General features: G+C 37.1%; 1 protein-coding gene across 1 annotated transcript; it reads left to right on the top strand.

The window, feature by feature from the left end:
* The first annotated feature begins 2,986 nt into the window (after positions 1-2,986).
* MINAR2 (membrane integral NOTCH2 associated receptor 2) lies at positions 2,987-19,068 on the top strand. Its single transcript, XM_014859493.3, has 3 exons — positions 2,987-3,267; positions 15,150-15,374; positions 18,826-19,068. Exons 1-3 carry the CDS (start codon positions 3,103-3,105, stop codon positions 19,003-19,005), a joined length of 570 nt encoding a protein of 189 aa, XP_014714979.1. The 5' UTR covers positions 2,987-3,102; the 3' UTR covers positions 19,006-19,068.
* The last annotated feature ends 3,332 nt before the right edge of the window (positions 19,069-22,400 follow it).

Here is a 22,400-nt window from a genome sequence, read left to right as displayed (position 1 = left end):
CTTTTCAGCTAGAAACACTTTCGGTATTTCAGTTGGTTATTGGTACAATCTAGGGGAAAAAAAAAGGAGGAGAGAGAGAGAAAGAGAGAGGAAGGAAAGATGGAAGGGAGGAAGGGAGGGATGAAGGAAAGGCGAGAGAGGATTAGAAAAAGAAAAGAAGAAAATAAAGTTAACTGATACGTAGATAGCTTTACCTAGTAAACCATATTTAATTCTATTTTTAGAATTCTCATCATTCAAAATACTATAGTTCTGGGCCCAAATCCAAGAAGAAATGATACTTTTACAAAAATATACTGTAAAGAGAGAGAGCAAATGATTAACTGCATGGTAAGGGTTGAGAAGCCCAGAGATCCACATTTCCACCAGATTACCCCTGCAATATGGCTCTTTATTTGTATTTATTTACACCTTTTGTCACTCTAGAATGAAGGTATTAATGATAGCAAAGAAATAGTAACCCAAGTCAATATTTGTCCAATTACTATCAGGTAAATTTTTTGAAGAGTTAAAAGGAAAACAGTGAAATGAGTGTTATGTGATCACATAAATTTGGAAAATGCCTGCATTAACAAAGTAGAACTTCTCAGAATCTTCAATGTGAGTTTGTGCATTATAAACTACCAGAAGAGAATACAGAGTATTTTATAAATATTTTTGGCAATGGAATCTTTTTTCACCGAGCATCGTTGATTGGAAAACAGAGTATTAGGCCATTTTTTAAATCAAATTTAATTGGATTATCTATTTCCAGCCAGAGTAGAGCCCTTCTTAGGGCTCTGGAAGAAACAGCAGACATCATTATTTATTGAGCAAAGGCTTCATGAGGCTCTTCAGACATGACTTGTGTGGAGAAGGAAACATCCAATAGGGCTACTGTTTTGTAATGTATCATCTAGAGTAGAGGTTCATAAAGAAAACTGTAAATTACATTATCAAACAAAAGATAGCAAGATGAGAGTATAAACAAATCACTGTAAGATTTCAAAGGAGGGAAAACTCATTTCCCCTACTAGGGAAAATATATAACGTTTTTGTGAAAGGCTCAGTATCAGCCATGGCCCAGGAAGGATGATTAGGAGGTGGTCAACAGCCAGGATTGGGAAGAACTGGTGCCACGCAGGAGGACTGACATAAGCGGAGGCACAGGTGTGGTGTTGGGGAGTGGGGAGGATGGACAGTAGCAGAGAGGGAGGAGAAAGCTTGATTTCTAGATTGTCGGTCATGTAGGCTACCTACAGGGATAGTAATGAGAAATAAGAACTGATGGCTTGGGGTGAGAGTGGACAAAGGATGGTGGGAGATGGAAAGTCTGAGACTAAACTTGTAAACAGAAAGAGACAGTATACAACCCTCTGGGCATCTAGAGCATGGTGGGGAAATCTAAAGGAAGGACACCTAAGGAAAACCGAAGGCTCACCTCACCTACCTCATACTTTGGCTAACGAAAAGGCCTGAGCAAATATGTTTGGACCTGGGTTCTGTATCTCTACCTGCCAATATAGACAGCCAAAGAGAAATAAGGCTTTTCTTGAAGACGTGTGTTAGTCCCCAAAGAATCTTTGAGGAAAAGTGAACAGCTTGAGAAATATTTGTTCATTAGATGTATTCTGACAACAACTAGAAAAATCCAGAAAGTACCAAGCACATGCACATACAGTACACTTGATTCTTGAAACGCTTGTGTTTGTTTTTGTTATTAACTGACGTTATGAAGTACCTCTTACTTTCTCCAGTAAATGTATTCATAAAACCACCCAAATGTATTTCAAATATTGTAAGATAGTGATAGAGTTGGGGTGCAAAAGATTCTTATAGAAAATGTTGATTGTTTAACCCAGTTTTACAACTATAAGAGAGAATTTTTTAACACCCTCATGATTATTGCTATAAAGAAGGTAGGTGCTCTTTAGTGTCTTGCTTGATTCGAGAACATCCTGAGGGCTGATTCTTGTAAACTATATGACACTCTTGAAATCTGAGGCTAATACATTCCACATGTAACCCCTTTACCCCTGGAAGAGAAACCTTTCTGCTGAATCAGATGGGTTATAGAGGTGCAAACATAACAAACAACCTGTGTCTTTTAAAAACAGCTAATGTGTCTATCCTTTGCCTCCTCACAAGTGGGAAGGCTTCCTCTTTCTCTAGGTGGAAATCCATATTCTTCCAGTGAATAGTGTGGGTTGCCTAAGGCAGAGTGGCTTGTAATGACAGAGCTGATCTCCATTAAAGTCATCATCACTTCCTGACTTGATACACTGTCCTTAGCCTTACTCTCACCTTGGCTCTCTAAACAGCAGATGGGTTCACTTAGCACAGCACGTCACCCAAAGCCAGCAGCCATGTTCCTGTATGCTTCCAACTGTACTGTGTGAACACCAAAACACAGCGTAGGAATGAATACAGCCAAGAACAGAGTCAAAGGGACCTCAGATAGTGAATGGATCAGGGCAGCAGGTTGGGGCTTTAAATCACTATAGAAAACTATAAAGCAAATTCTTGCCATTTCCCTACTCAGACTGAAGCTGACAACCTAAATGTGGTTAGGTTTCACATAAGCCTGAGACTCTGGGAGTCAAAACATGAGAAGAAACAAGATCCTGCGTATCATATGTGGGGCTGCGTAGGCAGGGCCAAGTCAGCTGTGTTAGCTCAGCAACGTGCAGAGAGAAAAATTAGGTAACGTCTCTCTGCAGGTGACTATTTCATGTGCTCCAAATTATGGACTGTGACACTGAAATTCTGGCAGCTTTTATCCAAAGAAAAGTTCCTCTTAAACTGCTATTTTTGACACTGTATGGAAAGACATGAAGTGCCACGCATATCTAATTTCAGCATCCTGTTAAATTTAATGAGTGTAGCCCCATCTGTCAAGCACCCTGGATGCTTGGGTGTGGGTACATGTGTTGTGGGAAAGGTAAGGCAGGGTGTGTCATTGTTCCTGTGTGTTGGTGTGTCGTTTCAAGAGTGGCTTCCGAGTACAGCTGAGAGACTTGGTTTCAGGTGCCAGTCAGAGCATCCTCAGGCTCATTAATAATGGACAGGTCTGACAGGAGCAGCCTCAGTTGCCTTTGTTTTCCACAATAGACGAAGGGAGACATGGAACTCTCTGTTTTGCCAAATAACAACCATCCAGACAAATTCCTGCAGCTCGATGTGAAGTCTTTAATGAGGAACTCAGCCCTTCTCCAGGCAAGCCTGGTGAGGTTTCCAGGTGGGAATTATCCTGCTGCACAACAGTGGCAAAACCTCGTGTACTCACAGGTAAGATCTAAGAGCACAGAAATATGGGGGCAGCGGCTCATTTCTCTCTTGCTGTCTGCCATTTCATCATTTGTGCAGTAAGAAGGCTATAGGGAACAGAGAACAAGGTAGCTGTTCACTCTTGCCACATAGAAAAGGTCTTTCTCCCTTAACATAAGGAGACTTTCTCTGATGGCTTTATAAAATATGTGAATTCTCCCACCCGTGCATTTCTCTCCAAGCACTAGCTTCTCAGCCTGTGTTCATTTTACATTTTGCCTAGCCCTCATTTTACTCCTTTCATTCAGAAGTTTCCAAACTAATTCTTATATTTGCAAATAGGGCCCTGGTTGGGGGAACCTACCTCTATGTTTTGGTGTAGTCTAAGCCTAAAGCAGCAGAAGCTTACATCGTGGGCTCATACACAGCCTTTGAGACAACTGGAGACCTTGCTTCCGCCTCATTTAGACTGGCTGCCTCTCATTTCATGCAGAGAAGACTCAGACAGCAGAACAATAGAAACCTAATGATCGAAGGAAAGAAAACAGATGAAACTCTCCACGTTGGAAAGGTGCTAGTTATTACTTGAGATACTCTGATTTTCCACAGGTGTCCATGTGGACAAGATGTAACAATCAGACCTTCAAACCCAAGGCAGACTTTATTTCTTGCTTTCTTCTTTGCGTCGTCCTTCTTTTTGCTGACCGAAAGAGAAGAATAAAACTGTGATGTGTTCCGTGTGCTGGAATAAACATAAAGACCCTGACTGTTGCACAGCTCATGAAACAGGAATAATCTTTGTTTGAAGACGTGAGGGCTAATGGGGTTAAGGGTTAGTCAATTTAGAAGCAGGAAGAAGAGTTTCATTTCAGAACAGATGTGACTGACCCACAAACCACTGCAGGTCCTTAAATCCTTGGAGTGGTTCAAGTTCCCTGAGCAGAAATTTGTTTTCTTTTAAGAAACAGTTGCTACTCATGAGTCCTGGTGTAAAGTGACTCCTTTGTGGTGTGTTTGTGGGCTCCTTGGGACCTTTATCATGAGATCATTCCAAATCAAGTACACCCGAATGATTATGTAAGTGTTTCCTCCACCTATACGGTTTTAATTTATTTCCATTCTGAGGCAGCTATTATGACAACTGACTTTCTAAAAATTGTGCATCCTTCCCTTTTGTAAGCCTCAAAACTCTTTCGCCCGTCAATATACACCTTTCTGGTAGTTGTTTCCGTATTTTGTTTAGTTTAAGTTAAATACAGTGAAATTTCTCTTTTTTCTTCCTTATTGTTTATATCATGGAAAAAAATGATTCAAAAATCAATTCAGGAAACCTTGGCCCTCCTATGCTATGAAGTTTAGTCTGAGAAAACATATCCAATAAATTCCTTTGAGGTTGGAACACATCGATCTAACATCTTTTGTTTGGTACTGGAGTTGACCTATTTCCTTCAAGTGGAACTTCACAGTTTGAAGCTCTGTTGAATGTTGTCCCTAAACCTGAATGAAATGCAAAGTTTTTAAAGGGCATTTCTCAACAGGTCTTGACGGGTTGAAATGGTTATTCAAGGAAAAATCAAGAAGGTAAAAATCTGCTCCATCTGTCTTTGAATATGTTACTGGTAATTGTAAACTGCAGATGAATTTGACTTAGTTATCCTTTTACCCTAAAAAGAAATGTTAAATGACTGCATAAAGGCCAATTTACTGTTGAAATAATGCATGGAGGAGTGAGTAAATCGATTATAAGTTTAGATAGTTGGGTAGGTGCAGTACAAATTATGAGTAACAACAATTATATTCACTACTTTAAATTGCAATATGTCAATAAGTAATTCTCTCCTTAGCTGGACTTAAATCCAGGAGTGATATACTCATTGGATAAAAAATAAATCTAAAAGAAATGGATATCTGAAAGTTTTAAGTAGTTGTAATGATACCGGAAAGAAGGCACTGAATGTACCAGATGTATTGAGGTGTTAGGGATGTGTAAGGTGACAGCTGTTAAGTAGTTCTTAATTTAAAACCCTCACTCTGTTGGGGAGACATGAAGCCAGTGGGAAGAACATTGAATAAAGAGGTTAGAAACTTGGTTTCTTTTCTTAAACCCACAGTGAGCCAGTTTGACAGACACCTATTATGGCCCTTATTCGTTCCATGCCTCAGTACTTCCACTTGCAAAATTAGTATAATATTCATTTTACATATTTCCTTAAAAGTGAGAGCAAATAAAATAATATGAGGTAAAAACAATTGAGAGGGTTTTATATAAGAGTACAAGAAATACGTATTGTTGTTATTATTATTGTCATTTGCCAATATTCCAAAGGTGTTGAAATTACCCTTCCATTAGAATTTGGAAAATAGCAGATAATACCACTTGCATTTTCTGGTTTGTACTGTGGATAGAGGGATGTGAGTGCATGTGTGTCTGTGTTTTGTAGATGGTCGTGTTGGGGAATGTAGTCAATACATCTGTCAAGCTATGTGGCTAACTCAAGCAGTAGATTTTATACTTACGTGAAATCTACACAAACTTCAGAGTTGTGCCAGCTTATTCTTCGGTCTCACAACACCCCAGTACACGTTGTTTGGGATTCAGACTACCTCATGGAACGTCAAAGGACTTAAACTACAAACATAGTCTTCAAAATTAGTGGTTACTCAACAGTGAAAGATCCCTTTGATCCCAAATATGAAGTTGAATTCTTAAATATATGTATCATATTTCTATCCATTATTTCTCTTTTAAGTTTTTTTTTTAAATCACATTCCACTTTCAGAGGAAATTCGCTAAGCCATTTTTACATGAGCTAAAGCAATACCACACTTACAGAAAAGCAGGCACTGATGTTCTCTGGCGTGCCAGGAGCCCCGGATATTGTCAGTTCCCTTCATGCAGATAAAACTGGTCACCGGTATATGCAGGGAGAGAGTACAAGCGGAATTTCCTTGATTCTACTATATTTATACTCCTTCTTAAATTATTTCACTAGAGAAATAAAGAAGCTTCACAATAAATTTGAGATCATTGCAATGAACAAACTTTCCAAACTCTAATGTTTCTGGTTGTTAAAATAATTTGGAGCATGTATCTGATGAAGGCATTTGGAATTGTATTCCAAATATTTCTTCCAATCCCTTCATAAAACGAGGTAATGAAAGGAAAAGGCTATTTTTTAGTTTAAATGATAAAATATGTTTTTTCAGATATGGTGGTGGGCCTTTTTTTGGATTAGCAGTTAGACTTCAGAATCTTTTCAGACTAATCTCTTTATTATCTTTTCCTGGCTTCCATCACATCAATTTCAGAACCCAGGAGGATTCCGCACTAAACCCATGAGCTGGGGTGAAAGGCGAAGGGTAAGAGGTTACTCTTCCCTTGATTCCTACACAACGTCATTTACTGGCTTTATTTCCGAATCACCTTTCCTCACTTTTTTTTGTCTTATAGCTATCTTTTCCCCTTGAATTCTAATGCCTCTTTTTTTAAGTCTCAGGGTTTTCTTGGGAGATTTTGTATACTATAACTGTATTTCTTAACAATCTGTCTCTGAACACGTACGTCATGCCTTGTCTAAGAATGTCTCTGTTCTCAATCCTCCATTTACTATTTGAAAAGAACAGCCCTGCATATACAATAGTCTTTCATTTTTAAGCTTGTATTTGGGGTGATGTTATAGGACTTTTTGAGGTGCTTAAATTTTTATCTAGGAAGTAGACTTAGGAGCATCACTGAGTTGCTCAAGGTTTTACTTGCAAATATCAGAAGATGATTTATCAAGTTATGCTACATTTATGCAGTTCACGAAATCTCCAAAAGGATCAGAAATCTAGCATAGATGGTGTGCTGTCAGAACACCCAAATTGTCCCACCATACCACTCTCAAACGAGACCCAAGCACCTCTGGCCCTAAAGCCTGAACTCAAGACACCGTGTGTGTTAAATTAGCACATGTGGGACTCTAGAGCTCTGGTTCCATGGAGGGGAAGACAGGAGATAAGATTCAAGAGAGGCCTGAGTCAGACCACAAAGGCTCAGTGAGTGGTGTCTGAAATTTTAAATTTTATCCTGAAAATTTGGAGGGGTTGGTGGAAAATTTTAGCAAGAAGATCACATGATGAAATCTGTGTTTTATAACTATAACCATTCCAGTAATTCGGAAAACAGAATTACTGTGGTCAATGGGGAGTTGCTTTATAGGAAAAGTTTGTTTGTGCATCCACACGTGAAATATACACAAAATGCCTTGTTTGCATTATGATTATGATGGGAATTACATTGTATGTAGAGATCAACTTGGTGAAAATGGAAGTCTTTGTGGTCTTGATTCTCCCAATCCATGAACATGATATATATTTCCACTTATTCAGCTCTTCATATGGCCTTCAATTTTGTCTAACAATAGTCCACATAGAAGTTTTGCATACAGTCATTAGGTTTATATATAAATACTTATAAGTACTTATTGCTGTCAAGAATAGGACCTTTTAAATCATGTTTTATAATAAAGTATCATTCCTGCATGCTATTGATTATTATATATTGATTTTGAATCCAGAAATTGTGTTAAAATCTTTTTTATTTTGACTGTAAATATCCCTATAGGTAATCATGTCATCTGCTGTTTTGGTTCAATTATTTACAACCCTAATTCCTTTTATTTATTTTTCTAATCTTAATGTATTGCTTAGGGCTTCCAACGCAATAATATATGAATGTTTGTGATTACTGGCATCCTTGTATTAATTCTGAAACTAAAACAAATGCTTCTAATATTTCAACCATTAAGTAAACTGTGCCCTGGAAGTTTTTGGCAAATTCTCTTAGTTTAAGAAAATTCCCTGTTATTTCTAGTTTGCTAAGAAAGTTAGCTTTAAATATGCTTGAATATTTTGAAAATATTTTTCATAATCTATTACAAAATTCTGTGTTGTTTTTTCCTGTTAATGTGGGGAATTACATTAATCTTCTAATATTAAACCATCCTCTTGGTAAAACATTGTTTTCTGGTATGAAACTGTCTTATCCAGGTATGTATAATTTGCACATATTGTAGGATTCTGTTTAGCAATGTTTTATTAATGACTTTTGCATTCATGTTTATAAGAGAAATCAGCCTATAATTAAATTACCTTTTCTTTTACTTACTTCCCTTGTCTGTAGTTTATACTAACTTGATAAAATGAGTTGGAGAGTGTTCCTTGTTTTCCTATTTTCTGGAAGAGTTTGACTAAGACAGAAATAATCTCTTTTAAGAATTCTGAATATTAATTACACCACTCCTTCAAGCTAGTGTTCTTAAATTTGTGTGTGGCTGGGGTAGATTTTAAACTATTGATTCAGTTGGTCAAATTATCACAGGTTCATTAAAATTTTCTATTTGCTTCTATTAATTAAGTTTGGTAAGTTATATTATGTGGGAAATGGCTCAACTGTATATAAATTCTTAAAGCTGCTCAGATTATTTTCCTGTTATATTTCTTAATCTCTGCTATGTTTCTTCTCATGTTCCCTATACATTTCTAACATTGTGGGTTTGTATCTTTCCTTTTTTTCCCCTGAGAAGTATTCCCAGAGATATTTTCAATCTATTTAGCCCTGTAAAGAAATCACTTTCAATATTGTGGATCCCCTCCATTGTATATTTGGGGGTTTTTTCTTTGTAATATTTATTGATTTCTGCTTCTATTTCCTTTTGACTGTTTTCTTAGATTTACTCTGTGGCTTTGTTTTAAGGCTTTGAACTGGATACTTATAACCTCATTAATTTTTTCATTCTGCTTTTATAATACAAGCATATACACCTATAATACCCCCTCAAAAATCATTTTAGCTCAAGCCAACAATTTTGAAATGTAGCATTTTTTATTTTCATTCTGTCCCCAATTTTTTAATTTCCACTATTATTTCTTTGATATGGTTCTGAAATTTCTACAAAATGTGATACTTTAAATTATTTCTTTGATATTGATATCGAAATTTCTAACTATGTTGCCTATAGTCAAAGAGCCTGATCCATATATTATTGAATGTTTGAAATTTGTTTTAGAATTCAGCACATTATCAATTTTTGTAAATATTCAATGTATATTTTTAAAAATGAGTATTTTCAATTGTTTAGTAAAGACGTCAGTAAACTGCGTGGTCAAATTTGTTGGTTTTATTGTTCAAATCCTCTTTATCTTTAATAATTGTTTTGTCTGCTTGGTAAAAAAATTATATGTATAAACTTCTCCTTGTAATTATCTTAAGTTTTACTTTATAGATTTTGAGACTATTTTATTAGGTGCCTGCAAGTTTAGAATTATTATATTTTACTGATGATGTCCACTTTATTCATTTTCTAGCAACACTCTTTATATCTAACAAAGTCTTTTACCTGAAAGCCTATTTTGTCTGTTATTTATATACTTTCTTAGTGGTTGGTCAGGCTAAGTTATGTGGTAGAAGCAAATATGCCCAAGTTCTTAGTGATTTAACACAATAAAATCTGTCTCTCGTTCACACAAGATCTGATGTGGGTGGTATAGATATCCTAGGGGGCTTGCTTCCAAGTGGAATCCAGACTATTCCTTCGTGAGGCTCTACTATATGAGAATCTCTGTCAGGCTTGTAGATAGGAAAGGGAGAGAGTAAGTCAATGATCTTTCCAAGGATTTTAGAGGTTAAGCCTGAGTTCTATTGGTCATATGTCCCAACTCAGCTGTTGTATGCCCATGAAGAGGAATGGGTTTACTGAGCATTTGGCCAGGCCCTGCGACAGTCTATCATTCTGTTAAGCATATATATACATATATATCTCATCTTTCCACACATTGCATTCACCCTTTCCCTAGAGGTACTAATCCCAACATGAACCAGTCACTACATTTGGCAGATGCCCCCCTCCATACTATCCTATAAACTCTGTTGGACTAGGAACAGGATTACTACAGTAATTCTTCCTTTCTGAATGGGAAAAATGGAAGACACAACAGTCACTACTCCAAAGTAATTCTGAGATCCCACTGGGAATAGTTTGTGCGGGCCTCCTTCCTTGAAGATGGAGAAGATTTATCAGGCCATGATTCTGCTTTATAGCAGACCTCCTGATGTACTGTTCTCTATACTCCCTGATTCCACCTTCTGGGAAGCATCCCCTTGAGCCACATGAAAAGTGGGCCCTCCTCCAAGGCTGTATAGGCTTCAAAGTTTACTCCTACTTATGGATATTTAGAAGTATAGGGTTATTGTTGTTTTATTCGTTTTGTTTTTTAATTTCAAACAATCAAAAGCTTTTTAGGTCTACGCTTGTGGTTTCTTTGGTAATAACTTAGAGTAAGCTATTTATTAATGTAATCATATCTATTTACTTGCAGTCAGTTCCACCTGTCAATAAATACACCTAAAAGTTCTTTGAAGGCATAGCTCTTAAATAGACTTTAATGTTTTGCTTTTCTGCCTCCATTTCTCTATCCTTTGACTCAATGACAACTACCTATAAGGTGTTAGGAATAATAGTCATGAAACTACGCCCTTAACACAATCTTTACCTTGAGTCAGTTCATTCAGCTGAGAAGTTTTAATGGGCTTTTTTGCTCAATTTTTTTAAATAGTTATGTCTTAGTGTTTGGGGTCTATAAACAGATTTTCAACAATAGAATGCATCAAATTTCCATACTCTCTCTACTCTCTTTCATTTCTTCTTTCAAACTGTCCAGTTCTTTTTCTAATCTCATCTTTTTCTTGTAGTATACCAATGTTCTGATTAGTGTACATATGTACAAGAATCATTATATGCACATAAAAGCTCTGATTATTTGCAAGTATCTTTCCACAGATGATACATATACCAAATGTTTTTCACTGTATGACATGAATAACCATCAATCCAGCTTCTGATATCCCTTTCATCCCTTTCCATTTCTTGACAGCTAAGCCAAGGCTACACATTTGTGGAATTTCAAGATATCACTTTCTGTATTAGGGATAGTAGGCCAGGCTACACTGTGATGACAAACATTCCACAAAATATGAGTAACTAAAAAGAAAAAAAATTTCATGCTCACAAAAAGTCTGAGAAAGAGCAGACAAGTTTTTGGGGCATCTCTTTTCCAAGAAGTAACCCAGGACTTCAAGTACTTTCATCTTATAGCTCTGCCATCTCAGAACCCTTGCTTACAGTGACACAAAAACAGAAAGTGAGGACAAGTGAACCAAAATCTTACAGGAGATAGCAGGGGCCAGGCTTAGAAGTGATTTCTGTTACTTTTGTCCACACATCATCAACCAGAAGAGAGCTGGCCCAATGTAACTTCAAGGCAGAGTGAGAAAGGCAGTCATCCTATATGCTCAGGAAGGGAAAACAAAATTGGAGAGCATTTAACCAGTCACCACAACACACAGCTCTCATTTGTTTATATTTGCCCACTATATCTTTTTACATTCTTTCACTCTCATTCTTTCTGAGTCCTTATATTTTGGGCATTTCTTTTGTAAATATTATGTCATTAAATTCAATTTTTAATTTGTTTTTTTTAGGAAGATTAGCCCTGAGCTAACATCTGCCGTCAATCCTCCTCTTTTTGCTGAGGAAGACTGGCCCTGAGCTAACATCCATGTCCATATTCCTCTCCTTTATATGTGGGATGCCCACCACAGCATGGCTTGACAAGTGGTGCCATGTCTGCACATGGGATCTGAACTGGTGAACCCCGGGCCTCTGAAGCAGAACATGCGAACTTTTAACTGCTACAACACCAGGCCGGCCCTTCAATTTTTAAAATTTGATCTGACAATCTCTGTCATTTAAATAAAGGGCTTAGTCTATTTACATTTAACATGATTATTTCTGAAACTTTTCTATTTTCTTCCTAATATTCTTTGTTTCGGTTTTCTTGTCTTATAGATTAATCAACTTTCCTTTATCTTTTTTCTACTGCTCTATTGATTTAGAAGAAATACATTCATTCTCTACTTTTTAGTCGTATCTCTATCCTTTCACCAAAATGATTTCTTAAAATGTTCTAATCAAAAATATCTGTGTTAAACTTTTCACCGTCTGGTGTTTTAGTTGTCTCTTATTTTAAAACTCACAGTTAGTGATTATTGTTATCATTTCTATTTTACCATAAAAATCAATGCTTGCTTAGATTTATACATATATTTATCAATTTTCTTTCTTTTTTTCTTTTTTTTTGGTCAGTATTTCTGCTTGCATCTTAATCTTTCCTTCTAGTATCAATTTTCTTCTCTCTGAAGTGTATTTTTTACAGATTCCTTGTCTATTGGCCTATTAATTGTATACTCTCAGTTTTTGTTTGCCTGAATATGTCTTCTATTTCACTTTTTTATTGAATCATAGTTTACTTATATGTAAATAATATAAATAATCATTAAAGTGTATTGAGGATAAATGGACAAGATAATGGTTAATACAGAAAAGTCTAGGTAAGCTTTAAAGTTTTACTTTTTTAAAACAATTTTTTTGGGGGGGGGTGATGAGGAAGATTGGCTCTGAGCCAACATGAGAGCCAATCTTCCTCTACTTTGCATGGGATGCTGCTACAGCATGGCTTGATGAGCCATGCTAGGTCCACACCCAGGATCCCAAACCTGCAAACCCCAGGCCACCAAAGCGGAGTGTGCAAATTTAACCACTATGTCACCGGGCCAGCACCCCTAAAACAAATATTTTAAAATATAAATTATTTTACAGCCCATATGGCTAAAATAATGGAATTACTGTTGAGTTTGCTTTTGATTAACGTAGTCTATCTAGATTGTGGAGTGAAAAGTTGGAGTCAAATACATGCTTTTTTTTTCTTTATTAAGCTATTTGAAAAAATTATCAAAATACAAATAAACCCCAACTATAATTAATAATTTTTATTCTACCATAAAATTTTTAATAACGTTATTCTATTAATTTTTCCTTCACACGTTCTTCAGGCATAAAATTGTCATGCAACACAAAAATAAATGGCACCATGTTCTAGGATGAACCTCAAACTTTTAACAATATGGTTTAGAATTAAGAGCTTGAATGTTCTTTTTAGAATATAGCTTTGATTCTTTTTGCTATCTTTTGTATATTAGTTTTTCAAGGTCTTTATACTTTGTAATAGAGTGTATTATTTTTCTTAGGCCCTGAAACTGTATTTTCCTCATTTACAGAGCTTTCTTATTTAAGAAGCTCAAGGAATAATCTAGCAGGCAAGAAAACTGACACAGCCAATTTGTCAGTGTCAGAAGAATTATCCTTCTTCAAAGATGATCAAAGATGTCTAGCCTTGAAGAAAAAAACTTGAGTCAGAATTATGCTAAGCTGAAACAATCTAAATTTCATATCAAATTGTTTTTCCTCATTCAGAAACATTTTTTATGAGGTCATCCATCTTAAAGACAAATGCTAAGTCAAGATGATTTATTATTTCATTGAAAACTTCAGTGTTATAGAATATAAATTGATTTTGAGCAGACCAACAACCTAGTAAAATGAGAGAAGATCCCCAACTTGATCTCTAAGTATGTAAAAAATGTATGGATTAAGAAAATTAGGGAAATCTAAGGCCAAAGAGAATGTGAATGGTTTTATCTAGATGATTTTTTTTTTTTTTTGGCCTACCAGCCATTTTGGAAGGAAAATATATGTAATATTAGTTTACAATTTAGTTTATAGAAACACATATTTAATGCGACCTATATACCCCAATAGGCACTGAGTGAATCAGTGTACTGATGATCATAAATATGACTCAGAGGAATATTAATTGCTATTGAAACTTCTCTTTAGGAAGGCTTAAACATGTGAGACAGATTTATTGAAAAGTTGCTGTAATTTAATGAAATGTGTCACCAGTTTCTAAGGGTTAAACTTGTTCTCTGAAAATTAACTTCTGTGGAATTTCTCTCTTGTGATGCCCCATGATAAGTGAGGCATTACTCTATAAGATTTTTGTTTCTTCTCAATTTTATTTGGCCGGTGAACAAATTTCAATCTAAAATTTTTCTAACTTCATGATAGTTTTGTAGTCATGAGAAAAAAAACAAAACAAAGTAAATGTCTGAAGGTCAAACCAGATGCAGAGAAGCATACATTGTAAGATTCCATTTATATAAAATACAAAATGAGTACAAACTGACCTGCACTGTTGAATTTAGGATACTAGTTATCCTTGGGCAGGGGGAGGGGCAGTGACTGGAAGGGAGCATGAGGTGTGCTGGTAATGTTCTGTTTCTTCATAGAATCTTGGGTTTATTAGTTTTCTGAAAATTTATTGAGCTATATATTTATGATAGGTGCACTTTTCTATATGTATATTGTGCTTCAATAAAAAGTTTTTAAAAACCTAAAAGTAAATATGAGAGCCATCTAATAGCCAGCTGGTCTGTAGAAACACATAGGGGTACGATGCTAAGTTAGTCCAGTTCTCCAAGCTGTCTGAAATAGGAGTCCAGAGAGAGTTTTCATGAAAACCAAGGGATATCTATAAATGCCTTTTAATCCTGGCTTTGCTGGATTAATACAGCAATGTTAAAAATCATTTTTATCAGTCATGGAATGCATAAATAGAAAGAAGTAAAATGCCCTTATATCACAATGCAAGTGAGCTGGGAAAAAAATAGCTTTGTTCAGAATTCTATTCAAATTAAAGAACAGCGTTCTTTCTCTCTAGTTATAAAATAGCATTTAAATAACTGATTTCTAAAGCGGAACAAGATAGCACGCAAAGAAAGTACTCAGTTAATGATAGGATTCTGGGTTAAACCAGATACTATAATCCTTTCCTTATTCATTGTCCAAATCTATTGTGTTTCTAGGCAGAATCAGCAAATTTTCAGGTACAGTTATTTCGCATTGCATTCTCTACCATCGGTGGCCCATTGGTAAGAGAAGCCTTGTCACTATGCCTCCTAACAGAGAGAAAAGAGGATTATTACTGCTCAGCGAATGAGGGGGTCCAGGGTGGAGGGTGCCATCGCTGCAGATAGACCTCCACCTCTGTCATCGGTTCTGAAGAACAACCCACTATATGGTGACATGAGTTTGGAGGAAGCTATGGAAGAAAGAAAAAAGAATCCTTCATGGACCATTGAGGAATATGACAAACGTTCCCTGCACACGAACCTTTCTGGGCATCTGAAGGTACGTAAGGCTAAGAATCAACTCCTACTGATGAGGGAAATCAGTTAAATAATCCTAAAAGAAGTGGGTATGCAGGTGACAGGCACTCTTCACTGGACATGAAATCTCCAGATTCCATGTCATTTTGGCCTCTAGCTTCCCTTTCTCTCTTCTAATCAGTATTTGTGTTTATTTATTTGTTCTGAGTTTTACAACTTCAGCAATTACTAACATCTGTATTGTGTAGAGAGGAAGAAACAATGTGGTACAGAAGAAAGATTTACCTGGAAGGTAAAAGGTTATTGAAAATTAATTTGCTATGTTTTCCCCTGGTTTTGTGACTGTTTTTGTTCATAAATACTTAAGAATTCCTTATTGTACATTTATTCAAAAATGTTTATTAAATGCTCTGTCTTAGGCAGTGTGCAAGGCAATTCTCACGAGAGATCATTTTCTTTCAAGCCTACCCCATGATTTAAGATGGCACATTTACATTTTGGACATTTTCCTGTGTCTCCGTAACAAAACAAAACAAAAACATTTCAACAGAGGAGAAGTATGCAATGAACTCATTCACCCAGCTTAAACCCAACTTAAGTTTTTCTTTCTTATTTTTCCCCCTGGTGTTACTCATCCCTTAGAAGATCTAGAAATACCTGAAAAGCAGAGAGAGTGGCCCTCTGTTTTCTGAGTGAACTGGATTCCTACCCAGCCTTGGCTTGCCTCTGCCTGCCCTAGCACCAGGAAGGCCTGACATTTTCCCAGGACCCTCCGTTTAACAATGTGTATCTCTTCTAAGCCCTATACCTTAAGCACCTGAAGATATTTTCTTTTGAAAGGGACAGCATTTGTGCCCTTAAAATCGTAGACTTTTTAAAATCTCAAATGTGCACTCCTTGAAATATCGTCTTGTCCAGAGTCTTTGCAATTTCTTAATCTCCTAGTAAATTAATGTATCTCCTTCTTAATGTAGCCTCTTTCCCAGAGAAGTTTCCATAACAGGTGCTCCCCCATAGGAACAATAATCTTGTGTTTTTTATCAGTAGTCTGAAGATCAGGACCTCTAAGTCACCTTCTACAACTAGAAAAAAAGTATTGATTTATTTCACAAACATTTCTTGACTGTGTACCAGAGACTCTTCCCTTCTCTTTGTCATTTATATAAATAACAAGGGGACAATAAAGATGAATATTACTGTGCCTGCCCTCAAAAAATTCATTTAACTGAGCAAAGTAACAAACAGTACCTATAAAGCAAGATGGAAGAAGTGACAAGATAGAGGAAGAGGATAGTGACTAACAATAGTAGATAGTGCTGTGCGGATTCATAAGAGGACAAATCACGTTGGATTATAAAAACATTTCATAAAAAAGTTAATCTATGCTAGGCTGGAAGGATGCGTAGAATTCCAAAAGATATAGATGGCGTACATGAGTGAGGAGAATCTTCTGTCAGGAGTAACAAGAGAAAAGGTACAAATACAAGAAAGTGAGAAGGTTTATCAGAATAAGGAGTAGTCCAGTTTTGCTGGAGCTACAGTTTAAGAGAAAAATGGAAAAATAAGCCTAAAAAATAAACTAAAAGAAAATGTTCAAATGTAAGGCTAAGGAAATTGAGCATCATTGGCAATAAGTAGTAACTTTTTTGTTGGATAATTCCATGAGTTATATTTAGGAAGATTGAACATGAATACGATGCATGCATTTTCATTGCTTTCCTGAAACCAGGGTCTGCCCCCTCCTTACCCATCCTCTCCACGCACATTCACTCACCTCAAAGCAACAATCCCTCATGTCAGAGGCCCCTTTATAGACTTCATGATGCTATTCTTCAGCACAAACCTTTTTTGAGGGATGCTTCCGGAAGTCATGACTTTTGTTTTCATTAGAATTTCTTTCCATACCTCATTAATTCAACTTCTTTCATGACCATTCCTAGGCATATCTCATAATTACTAGACAGAACCCCTAACTTATTTTCTGAAATCTTTTCACCACTTACAGGCTGTAAAAGTTCCAAGTGCCTTTGGCCACTCTCATTTTTCTAAATTACTGAGAGTTTATAAAGAAGAAAGCAGAAAAGAAGCCCCATATTTAGTTACCAAGGCAAGCTATAAGCAGAATGTAAGAGAAGATAGTCTCCATTATGGAAGTTCTCATTGAAGAATGAAGGCATTAAACTTGCAGGCAAAGTGCAGGCCTCTGATTAGGACAGAAACAAACTGAAGGATAAGAGTAAAGTAGACAAGGGTTTTTAAATCATCTACCCTGCACAAGTCATCCAAAGTTTATTTTAATATGTTAGCTTTTCTAAGACTAGGAAGTTGCAATTAGTAGCAATGTGAGGGAAGAATTGTATTGCCATCACCAGAATCCACCCAGCTTCCTACATACATGCACACTCTTCTTCTAGCAGTGTACAATTAAGTCTGAAGCTAGTTCATTCACCCCTGAGGCTGGCCTTGGAAACTGGCTGACTTTAAGTCCACTGAGACTAGAGAGGCAGAGAGAGGGTGGGCAGCCTGGCTGCAAGCCATTGCAATGATTCAGTTGAGAAATAATGATGCCTGAGGTGGAATTGTGAAAACAGAGATTCAGCATTCACCATAAATTAGTTATATGTCTACTAGATGCCAGGCATAGACACTGAATCTCTAGCACTGAAGCATTACAGGGGATAATAAGAGAAGATGTATTTTTTTTAAATGTATGGATAGTAGGGTTTGCAGGTGATTTATTGGACATAGGAGATAAAGTTGAGTTGAAGACAATTCGGCAGGGCTGAAAGGAAGATGAGGCTGGTGAAAGAAACAGAAATGAGGAATAGGAGCTGATGTGGGGAAGGATACATTGGATCCTTCCTTCAGAAGGTCAAATAGTGCCGAAGTTTCTGTACACCAACATGCTGTTGCCCTCTACAAGGAAGACCAGCAGGTTGAGAAGCATGCAAGGGACTCTTGACTCTTGGTCTCACTCCACCTTCCATGGAAATCAGCTTCTGGATTTACTGAAAAACTCATCAAACATGTTTATCCCTACCAGGCTGTCAAAATCAAATCTCTGAGGCTCATCTAAAGCAAGGAATTTTCATTTTATTTCAACTCACTAAGCTGATTGACAAGCATTGTTTATGAGATGTAAGGGACACTAAATTGGCTAACATGACAGAAACACTCTGTGACCCTCCAATGTCAGTCAATAAATCATGCGGACCTCCTAACGAATTCTCAAGCAGACCTGCAAATTGGAGCTGCAGGGACTTCCGGTCAGCCAGGAGGCTGTAGCTGCACGTTTATGCTACTCAGGGAAGCCTGGCCTCTCTTATGTGAGCCAGGACATTTAACCCTCCCCTCCAGACAGTGTGAACATGGACCTTCGGGGCTTCTGACAGTGTCTTGTTCTGCAACCTCAAATAGTTGGTAACACTGATTGATCACTAATTGATCCTATTCTCCGTGTAATTTTCTTTTAGGAAAATCCTCACGACCTACGGTTTTGGTTGGGAGACATGTACACACCTGGTTTTGATACCCTATTGAGAAAAGAAGAAGAACAAGAGAAGCATTCAAAATATTGTCGTATAGGTCTGATTTTGCTCCTTGTTGTCTGCATCTTGGTTTCCATAGTGACTATTAGCACTTTTTTCATCTAGAGAAACTGCCACACTTTAATTTTCTTAAAAATCTTTCTAAATAAACATTTACAAAAAAACATGTTCATGCAGTGTGATGTATTGTTGATCATACAGTTAAATGTAATTGTCTTGTAAAAATCCAACGTCGCTTGACATACACTGGCTTTCTCTACTTTGTCCTATGAAACGTTTTGAAGAATTGCAATCTGAGTTTTGTCCTTTGGGAAGTAGGAATTCTGGAGATCAAAACCACAGAAAAGTCACTATATACAACCAAAATTAAACACTTTGATAGTGTTCGATAGAGAACAAAACAGCAGCAACAATTGTCAGCAGCTTTGTCTTAATGTTCAAACTATATTCACTTTGTCATTAAAACAGTTACCTCCTCGCCACCCCACCCTCCTGTCGTCACTGGAAAGTCGAGCAGATCATTTTTTGGCTTAGTGCCAGAGATACAGGATAAAAGCCTCTGGGTGTGCTGCCTGTTGGGTTGGATTCATGCTGTTTTATCTTGCTTTATTCCTGTTTAAGCCAGAAAAAAAAGGGGGGAGACTTTATTCAAACATATTCTTATCTTCCCAGTAATCCTTTATAATGCTTCAGTTTCGTGTTGCAATTTTAGTAGACCTAAACTTGGACAGGCCATAGTTATATAATTAATTGCATTTAGATCCAATTGTGTTTACTAGTTGATCCAAATTGACTAGTGTGACCCCTGGTGGCAGTCAGTAAGTATATACTGCCAGCCATGGCCTAGGAGGAAGACCCTAGAAAAGCAGAGGGAATAATACTAAGAAAACAGAGTTTGAATCCTAACTGTGCCTTTTGCTAACTGTTGGACCCTGGGCAAATTATTCTTTCTGAAAAAAGAATATATCACCTCTCCAACAGGGCTTGCCTAAGGACTCAGTACAAGACAGATCAGAGCAATGCCTGGCTCCTAGTAACTAGCTGCTTAGTTAATGGCAGTTGTTACTACTACTATGTGCCAGCTATTGGCACCCCAAGGTCATCCTACATTGCCTGCAGATACCTGGAGGCATGGTTCTGGCCATAGATGGAGAATTAAATCACCATCCTTCTCTTTCTCCTAGAACACACTTCCTCAAGTTTCTCGTCTCCATCCCTTTCTCTTCTTTCAGGACTCCTCCCACCCCCAGATTATTTTGTGCATGAAACAAAAAAGGGACTTTCTTCCTATTAATCAGCTTTTGCCCTTAGGAGTTGCCATATCATTTTGTTGTATTTCTCTTAAAGATACTTGAAATAAAGTACACTAAAGTGTAGCTTTACAGTAAAATCATTGTGCACAAAAATTGTCTTAAATATATTTGTAGTCCTTGACTTCTTAGTCCTGCTCTCCTCTAGAATAGATTTTAGGCCAATTAGAACTGAATTAAGGAGAAATGAAGGTCTCATGGACTTCCTGAGAGCAGGCCCACGCTCACTGTGGCCCCTCGTAAACAACCACTTACAATTCCTGCTTTCAAAGCTTGACTGCCTAGTGTTTGCCTCTAAAGGATTTCAAACATGTTCAGGTCTCTGGCAGACATGGAAAGCATCTGTTTGCAGTAGGTTACACCTGGCTGTCCAGGGCCACGCACAGGTAAGGTCTCTAAAGGCACTAAGCAGGGGTAACTCAGAATTGGGAGGCTGCTCACCTGAATTCCTGGCCCCCTGGCTTCCATCTCATTACCCTTCTCTTCTGCCCAGTCAAGCACCTAATACTCCTCTCCTCTCGCTAGCCCTCCTCTGTGCTCATCTATGATACTATCGGTCATTTATATTTCAGCATGAATGAGTTTATTGCTTTGCTATTGCTCCCAAACCAATCTTCATCTTTAGCCTTCAGTGTAACTGTAGAACAGAAATATATAATTGTCCCTCACTGGGTTAATGTTATGCATCTACATGAAAGGGAAAGTCATAGTAGAGAGTCATAAGCATATCCCTGTGTGCACTCAAAATCACACCGTGAAAGCAGTTCCAACTTCTCCTTCAGTATGGGTTTTGAAAATGTCTCAAGCAGAAAAAGCATAATAAGGTCATGGAAAATACAGAGGTGATGGCCTTAAACGGGCTTAAGTTCAAATCTGGACTTCTTAAAAAAGTTCTGATCCAGATTCAATGAACTAATGTTTTTAAAGTATTTAAATACATTCCTTGGCACATAATAGGTAGTCAATAAATAACTATTATTATCTTCAAAAAAGTGACTATTTTAGTCACTTTTGTCTTTCTAAATTGGGATAAGAAAGTCTAGGCTCCATAAATTCCTAACTAATAACGATTTCAAACAGTAATCTTTCCCAGGTTCTTTAGAAGGTGCACTCCCAAAAAGTGTGTTTTGTTTTGTTTTTGTGTATTAGGTTAGTTGTGTGGGAAGCCTAAAAGCCAACAGTATGGTAATTTTCTAGAGAAAAAATTCCAGCTGTGGATACTTTTTTAAAGTGCTGCTCTCAGATTTAAAAGGAGAATTAAAATAGCTTTTTACCTAACCCATTAATGGCTGTTCCAATTATATTCATGTTGCTGTCACCTAGTGGAGAGTTTAGCGGGTGGAAAACAAAGAAGGAGGGTCCTTGGCCGCTCCATTTATCCAGAGTGCACTCCTGCCATCTGCTGGTAACATTTACTGTGTCAGCCCTTGGCCCATGAAGAAGCGTTTTACCAGAGGGACGTTCTGCAGATGAGGCCTAAGTATGCCTCTGTGATTAGAATCCGTTTGGCCAAAAGCTCCTGCCTCCCCTCTTGAAACCACTAATTTTGATACTCTCTCATCTTGCAAGACAAGAGATACTACTGGCCTAGAGTCATACTGACACCTGAAGGCAGAGCTGGGACCCTCAGCCGAAACTCCTGGCTCTGCTACACAATAACATGGTAAAGCCAAAGGGAGAAGCATTCTTACAGATCACTCTGTTCGTAACCTCCCAAATTGATTAAGATTTTAGGAATATTGAACTATTTACTGCTTTTTTTCAGATATGGTATGATCTGAATTTCTACACTTTTGGGTCTCTGTATGGAGAGTGTCTTTAAATATTTTTTTAATTCCTCTTTTTTCTATATCTGTTGTTTACTACCAGTTTTTAAAATTCTTCCCTCGTAGAATTGAAGAGGTAATTTTATCATGTATGAGAAATAATTTTTAAAACTGTAATTAGATAGGGCCATTAAATATCCTCCCCTCTGGGTTTCTACTTACATACCCACAGAGTCTACCAGACTGTGCTTTTCAGAGGAAAGATAACTGTTTTGGTTCTTTCCAAATAATCACTTAGTCTAGGCTCTTGCCCAACTTGAGGTGAGAATTTTCAACCAAAGTGAGCAGCTTCAGAAACTGAACGCAGCTTTCCGCCAGAGCGGTTGTTCTGCTCTGATTTTATGGACACTATGACTCATGTACC

The sequence above is a fragment of the Equus asinus genome, chromosome 9 (genome assembly GCF_041296235.1).
Source record: "Equus asinus isolate D_3611 breed Donkey chromosome 9, EquAss-T2T_v2, whole genome shotgun sequence".
Lineage (NCBI taxonomy): Eukaryota > Metazoa > Chordata > Mammalia > Perissodactyla > Equidae > Equus > Equus asinus.
This window is presented reverse-complemented; position numbering and strand designations above follow the sequence as displayed.

Bases quoted from the DNA above. Each gene is read 5' to 3' on its own strand.
- MINAR2 (XM_014859493.3), top strand. From the start codon at position 3,103: ATGGAACTCTCTGTTTTGCCAAATAACAACCATCCAGACAAATTCCTG. The intron at 3,268-15,149 runs GTAAGATCTAAG...GCCTCCTAACAG, and splicing joins AAAACCTCGTGTACTCACAG to AGAGAAAAGAGGATTATTAC. The intron at 15,375-18,825 runs GTACGTAAGGCT...ATTTTCTTTTAG, and splicing joins ACCTTTCTGGGCATCTGAAG to GAAAATCCTCACGACCTACG.